We start from the raw sequence: 7,167 nt of genomic DNA on the forward strand, positions 1-7,167 counted from the left end.
AAGTACTTAGGTTAAGTCCAAAAGACTTTAATAAAATGAACACAGGCAACATTATTATGGGATGTGTTCACTGGGGACCAGGGCCGGACTGTCCAGGGTGGCAGGGTACAGGGTACCCTGGACAGAACACCAGTTCAAGGCAGAGTGAAGACTAGTCGCTGGTACTCACCCCATTGTCAGTTCCTATTTGACCTTTTTTGGGGGAATAACAGACTTTTAAGAAGGACATGTAAACAGCAAATTGAACCTTGACTCAGACCCAGGGTCATACACCACTATGAAATCCATAGTATGAGAAAATGTAAAATACAACACAAACTAGGGAGCAATTTCAACAGAAAGTCACTGCTGACAATGGAAAAAGGTTCAAGTCATATGTGTCACCTTTCCAAAAACAAAGAATTATGTATCCAACAACAGTAACTTATAGACATAATTTGAATGACTGAACAATAAAAACATATTATTTTATGCATTGGACTTTAAATATGAAAGAAAGACATAAGTGGCAGACCTAATTTTCATTTTTTGGTGGTTCCCCAACTTTTACAGGTTCTCCAATTCAATAAATGAATGAGGACATTTTGGTTTCTGGAATTGTTTAACACTCCACCTGGAAGAGAAGAATGTATCTCGTCTGGTCATTTTTAAATAAGGCATAGGCTATGTTGAGAGTGAAAGCTAAACGTCATTACTATTTTAACACACCACTTCAGAATTAACTGCTGACAGAAAAAAAAAAAAACATAGAGTAAGAAAGTGAGAAATAAATCATCTACCTGTGGGTTTCAAACCAGTTGTGAATTATTTTAAATATATGAGTACCAATATTGTAATTTCCCACTCGTTCAGTGTAAGATTGATCATTACTCTGCCAATGCGTCCCATCAGGTCTATTGATTCTCCTGTTCATCCTTTTGTGGCCACTCCACCCCTCAGTGTTCTTCATCCTTCACTGTTGTTAAGTTTTCAGAAGCCTGCTTGGGAAAACACACGTCAGAGTGAAGGCAAAATGATGGGGGTAAACAGCATCAGGAAAGCCGAAACAGCGACCATACGACCTCCCATCACAGCTGTTCACACATTGTAAATAAGCACTTTACCCATTTCATCTGTACTTATCTTTCAGTCTGACACAATCCCATGGTGATAATCATATGTCCCTTTGTGAATAAAAGAGGCTAGGAGCTTTGGTAATTCAGACAATACATTTCAGATTTGAAACTATGTAAAGCAAGTATTTTTGGATTGACATGACACTGACAGGCTCTGTGTTACATTAAAGCCACTCAGTGTCCTCATTTTCTTAGCTCCTTCATGTCTACTTCATTAATTTGTGTTAGTTTTGTGCAAGCCTTCATGAAAAAAAGCTTGTTTGGTAGAGACAAAGAATATCTTGTGTTATTAAAAAATAAGTGTACATATTGTTTTGATGTGAACCATTGACATAGTAAAAAAAACAAAATCTAAAAGTGGGCATAAATGAAAACAGATAACACTCTTAAACTTCCAGAATGGTTTTCTTTATTTTGCTTGTATGTTGAATTTCTGTTGCTGAGTTGAAACAGACTTGTTTATTCATGGACAAATATTGCGAGATGCACAAACAAAGGGAAGTTCATGACCGCATCCAGCATCATTCCACATGAAGTCGATGCCAGCGTTGGTGTGCCCACAGTGCTCCACAAAGCCTGCTCCTCCGCCATTGTTTGGCTCTCCCTCGTTCCAAAGCAGAAAGTTGACTTGAGACCCATCGGACCACATCCAGGCTCCTTCTTTAGCAATGTCGCTGAGTCCGTTCCAGGTGTGCTTTCGAGCGGGGTCAAAGTTATGGATTAAGGAGTTGATAAAGCTGTGCTCTTCCAGACTGTGAACAGACACCAGGTTGGCTCCCTGTGCCACACAGTGTAGCTCTGCATCTGCCCAGGTCATGTATGAGGCCACGTACTTGTAGCAGCGGTCTTGAAAGCTGTACCAAAACATAGGACAGTTGCCCCGCTGCAGCTGGACTTCATGATCTGGTGAGGGAGACGCAGCGCCCAGAGCCAGCAGAAAGAAGATGATCATGCCAGAGCTTCAGGATGATGTGTGGAAGACAGTTTTGCTGAAAGTTACCAGGAATCCCACAGAGGGGTTTGGAGGCTGGCTGTGGGCTTTTATGTCTGCCAGAGAGAGGGCGGCTGCTCTGTTGGGGGGATTTCATTGGACGAATGTACACAGCTGGAACTTTCAGGGCAGCAAGACACCACATTGCTGAGAAAAGACCATGAGCATGTTATCAAGCATGAGATAAGGCAGCCTCAATTAAAATGAGTTGGGAGGACAGGAAAACACTGCTGAACCTGATTCGACTGAGGCGCCTCCTACCTGGACAAATGACAAGCTTCATTATGATGTGGCTTTGCCAACAGACACATAACAAAATACCTATTCACTCATCAACACTATTACATTGCATCAACCTTTTACTGTGACCAGTGGCTTCATTCATGACACCAATTTGTGCTTTTACTGCCCTCACGTGGCCACAAATTATAACTACAGGTACTTTCATGAGACGCTGCAAAGTATAAACTTGTTAATCTTCTCTAGTGATGCTCTTCATTTTACCCCCATAATGATGATGAATATCTGAAACGTTATTATGTGTACCGGGATAAAAAGAAGACGATGGAGTGAAGAAGCAGACGGTGTCTGGAGACACTGTTTGAGGACAAAATTGAACAATAAAAGAAAACAAAGAAATCTGAAAGCTGTTTCATCTAATAATTACTCTTATTTGATTTTTTAATTTGCTTAATACAGTCTCACATTGTGTCTCTATTGACAGTAATTCTTTTGACCAAATTCAAAAGAGCCACACTGCTTACTGTGTATCATCTTTTGTAATGGAAGTCTGTGCACATCAACAAGGTGAAGAAACAAACAAACATGTAATTTTATTTCCTTTAATGGATTATTTGTTCTCCTGCAGTGTCATATGGATCAGCATCCTCAACAAACTGTCCTCCAGATTTGTCCAGAATTATTCAAATGATGTAATATTTTTCATGAAATGTTAAATCCAGTTTGAAACAGTTAATCCACAGATTGAACAACACATATGAGTTCTGCTTATCAGTTTACTGAAAGATAAAGAATAACGTTGTAATGGAATGGACTGGTGATATACACAAAGAATATTCAGTAGGAGCATTTATTTGGTGTTGCTGAACTAGAGGTTAATCAGTGTTAAAGTTAGCAAAGTTTATTTGTTGTATGTGAATCCATATATTTAATGAAGTTTGCAGGAATCCACTTCTTTTTTCGCAAACTTTAATTCATTGTTTTTCCAGAAAAAAACAATTACACATTTGAAAAGAAATCCACCATTTCATAATTCTTTTGCTGTTTGAGTCAAGAAAAGGGGGACATTTGATAAATGAATTAGATTTTTATGACGTTTGATAAAGTTTCGAGCTAATTTAATTGTTCATCCAGAGTCTATATTGTTTCATCCAACTCGGGGTTCCTGTGGGCTCCAGCTGAACACAAGACACACAGAAGATCAAAACAGTAGTTAAATGATCGATTAAAGGATTAATAAGCTTGTTTGAAATGGTTAAACTATAAGTATCACAAGTACACATCAATTCTTTTTGTAAAAAAATTAACACGTTTATTTAACAGGTCTATATGTATAATATTTTTAAACTAAAAGCATCAGAAATGATAGTTTTAAAGTAATCAATTATACAATCATATCTTCATCTGTAACTGGCAGTTTGAGGAAGTTAAAAAAGCTGACAGTCATTTTCTACATGAAATTGACACAACACAACACAACAACACAACACAATTTTGAACTCCTTCAAACACTGCAGAAAGCAGGAAAAAGACATTTGAATTTTACAGGTAACTTGTGACAAAACAATAAAAACAAGCATATGAAGGCAAAAGATGAATATAAATATTTTATTTTGTGAATTAGACATGTTCAACACAGAGATACATTTGTGCAGGAAAATTGTTTTTCATTTGTCTCATATTGTCTGAATGTATCTATTTCACTTTTAGATATTAAAACAGAGTCATTCCATCACATAGAAAGATTTATTCAGTCCTAAATAAAGACCTGTCATATATATAGTTCAGGACAAAGATACTTGAGTCTGTACTTTGTGTGAGCATGCAGTCAGGTCAGAGCTTCTCAGCAGCTAAGGGCAGGTTGGACGTAACGCGCAAACAAAGGGAAACAAGAGGGAGCATCTTGCATCATTCCACTTCTTCTTCATGCCGCAAATGGTATCAACACATGCCTCTGATCCTCCACTGTTGTTTGGCTCTCCAGGATTCCAAAAGAGAAAGTCAGCTCTGGATCCATCAGACCACATCCACCTTGATTCCTTATGCTGGTCGGTGAGTCCAATCCAGGTGTGGCCCTCAGCCGGGTCAAAGGTCTGAATCAGTGTATAGACAAAGTTATGTTCCTCCTCACTGTGGATGGACACCAGGTTGGCTCCCAGTGACAAACAGTAGAGTTCTGCATCAGCCCAGGTCATCCTTGTGGCGACGTACCGAAAGCAGCGGCCATTGAAGCTGAACCAGAACGCTGGACAACCGCCACGCTGGAGCTTCATGTTTTTCTCCTCCAAGGGAGTCGCAGCACAAAGAGCGAGGAAACACAAAAAGAGGAAAAACCTCATGTTGAAGCTTCAAAAGTCTCTGAGTGAGAAGGCCTTGATGTCTTGCTGGAGCTGTTCAGAGCCATTTGAGGAGACTGAATCACACAGAGGAGAAAGTCTTTTATATCCCTGAGAGAGGCGGAGCTGCACTGAGAGAGTCTTATCAACACCTGTTCAGGTCAATAAAAATGGATATTTTATTTTTTTTTACTTGTCACCGCCAATTTCTTGCCTGCCAATGATTACTCTGGTGACTGTTCTATGATATTCTTATGGTTGTTGGACTCACAGACACTAATAGGTTGACTGCGACCAGGTAAGGGTGAATCTGGATAGAAAAATTCACGGAATTGCCAATAAAACACTGGTGCTTTTAGCCAAGAAATAAACACAGTCAATTAAGATTTCTTTTCAAATGTCCAAAAAGTAAAAAGCCCCCCAAATCCAACCCAGGACTTTCTTGCTATAACAAAAATGTATGAAGCACAAATCTATTGAACAAGTGCTTCAAAGGTTTCCTCTTGAACATGACAAAGTCTCTCAGTACCTGCACAAATAAAAGTCAGATAAAAATAAAAATCATGAATCCTACCCAATTAGATGTTTTAGGGTTCTCATTCATAGCATTGGTTTCGATGTCTCACAGCGTATGCCTCAGAAGCATTTATCTCACTACGCCAATCCTGATTGGCTGGTGATCGTGACGCCCACCGAGGGTGGAGGCACCTACCCTTTAAGTAGCCTGCGTCATCTACGCAGCATCACTCAAGCACCTCTTCTCGCTTCATGGAGCATATCTCTATCCTCAATGACAGCTAGGGTTGCCAACTCCCAGAGATTGAAATAAGGAACGCCTCTCGCGGACAACTGAAAAAAACTGGGTTTTTGGGGGGTGAAAAATGCATATATAACAGCATTTTGCCACAGTTATACCTATTACAGACTATAAAAACACATTAGGCTACTGCATTACACCTACAGCAGCAAGATTGCAATAACTCATGATCAGCTTGATCTGTTTGTATTTGAGGCCTACAGTGAGACAGTTATCATTCAAGTATCATCATCATCATGGACAGCAGCTCTCAGCCACTGCACCGAACGGTAGAGGAGCTCAGCAGCTCCTTCAGTGGCGACTGAGACCCTCAGAGCAGGAAGGAGCTACCACAGGCCTCTCATCCCCACCGCTGTCAGACTGTACAATTCTACTGTGTAGAATATGTGCAATAATTCTGGACATTATAATATCCTGCACCCGCCCTTTCAGAAATTCAGCGACACTTTATCATCCATTCACTCTGCTAAAACATATTGTACCTATTATATCATACTGCATCATATATTGCATAATGTATTGTATATATATATATATATATATATATATATATATATATATATCCTGTTACATTTTGAAGACTCAGGTTGTACATACAGTCAGATCTTCATTGTCTTTAGCTTCTATTATCAATCCTAGTATGATTTGCACTATAACTTGTTAATTATTGCACCATGCATTACTTTTGCACCCTGCTGTGGGTTCTATGAGCCTATACACCTGTAAATTTCTCCACTGTGAGATTAATAAAGTCTTCTATTCCTATTCTATTCTATATTTATTGCTAAATGTGTAAAATAACATCAAACAGCTGCTGTCTCTTCTGGATTTTAACATGTTCCTTTTTTTTTATTTTCAACTAAAAAAGTGCAAAATCAAAACTGTAAAACCTTCTGAACAAAAAAACCAACAAGGTTCAGTTTCTAAACTGAAAACACACCACAGTCTGCAGCAGCAGACAGAAATCAATGAACTAAACATGATATATCCGACATGGAAACGGCACAAACTTACATGTCTCTGGAAGCCATGCTGCGCTGCTGTAATGTTTTGATTTCCTTCTTCCCGTGCGCTCTGTGACCAAACTGACTACTGGCCAATGAGCTGCCGTAGCCTCCAAGGAACGGTCTTTTTTTGACCAATGAGATAAGAGTGATTCTGTGTTGTCGAGCCATCTCTGTCAGCTCATTGGTCACAGAACGTCAGAGAGCCGGTGAACAATTTACAGTAAGTTTTCAAAAAAAAGCGCAAGTTCCATTGCTCACGTTTTGACTCTCACAAAAATGCGGAACAAAGTGCGTTCCTTTTCAGCTCAATACGGAACGCACACTTTTACATCCAAATACGGAACGATTCCGTTTTTCAAGGAATGGTTGGCAACTCTAATGACAGCTAGCTTAACTGTTCACAGACGGAGCTATTTCTGCTCCATCGCCGAGCGCTAGCTGCTACATTTTCGCGACCCTCCAGCCTTCACCATAGCCTGGAGAGTCCACTGCCTGACCACACCACGGGACGATGGACGCGGTTTTGCACACCAGCTAACTCCGTCCTGCTGAATTAGCACGCCAGCTAATTTCGTGCTGCCTCAGGTTAGCTCCCAGCTAACTACGATGGACACCCACGCTTCTCATACCAGAGGAGATGGAGACTCCGGGGTCCAGCTCT

General features: G+C 40.0%; 2 protein-coding genes across 2 annotated transcripts; both read right to left on the reverse strand.

The window, feature by feature from the left end:
- Positions 1-67: 67 nt before the first annotated feature.
- On the reverse strand, positions 68-2,067 carry LOC115409781 (galactose-specific lectin nattectin-like). The gene is made up of 2 exons (XM_030121057.1): positions 1,626-2,067; positions 68-117 (listed from the first exon to the last, which is right to left on the reverse strand). The coding sequence occupies exons 1-2, from the start codon at positions 2,065-2,067 to the stop codon at positions 68-70; spliced, it is 492 nt and encodes a 163-aa protein (XP_029976917.1).
- A 2,129-nt stretch (positions 2,068-4,196) lies between these two features.
- LOC115409591 (lactose-binding lectin l-2-like) lies at positions 4,197-4,685 on the reverse strand. The gene has a single exon (XM_030120830.1). It carries the CDS (start codon positions 4,683-4,685, stop codon positions 4,197-4,199), a length of 489 nt encoding a protein of 162 aa, XP_029976690.1.
- Positions 4,686-7,167: the final 2,482 nt, after the last annotated feature.

The sequence above is a fragment of the Salarias fasciatus genome, chromosome 22, assembly GCF_902148845.1.
Source record: "Salarias fasciatus chromosome 22, fSalaFa1.1, whole genome shotgun sequence".
Classification (NCBI taxonomy): domain Eukaryota; kingdom Metazoa; phylum Chordata; class Actinopteri; order Blenniiformes; family Blenniidae; genus Salarias; species Salarias fasciatus.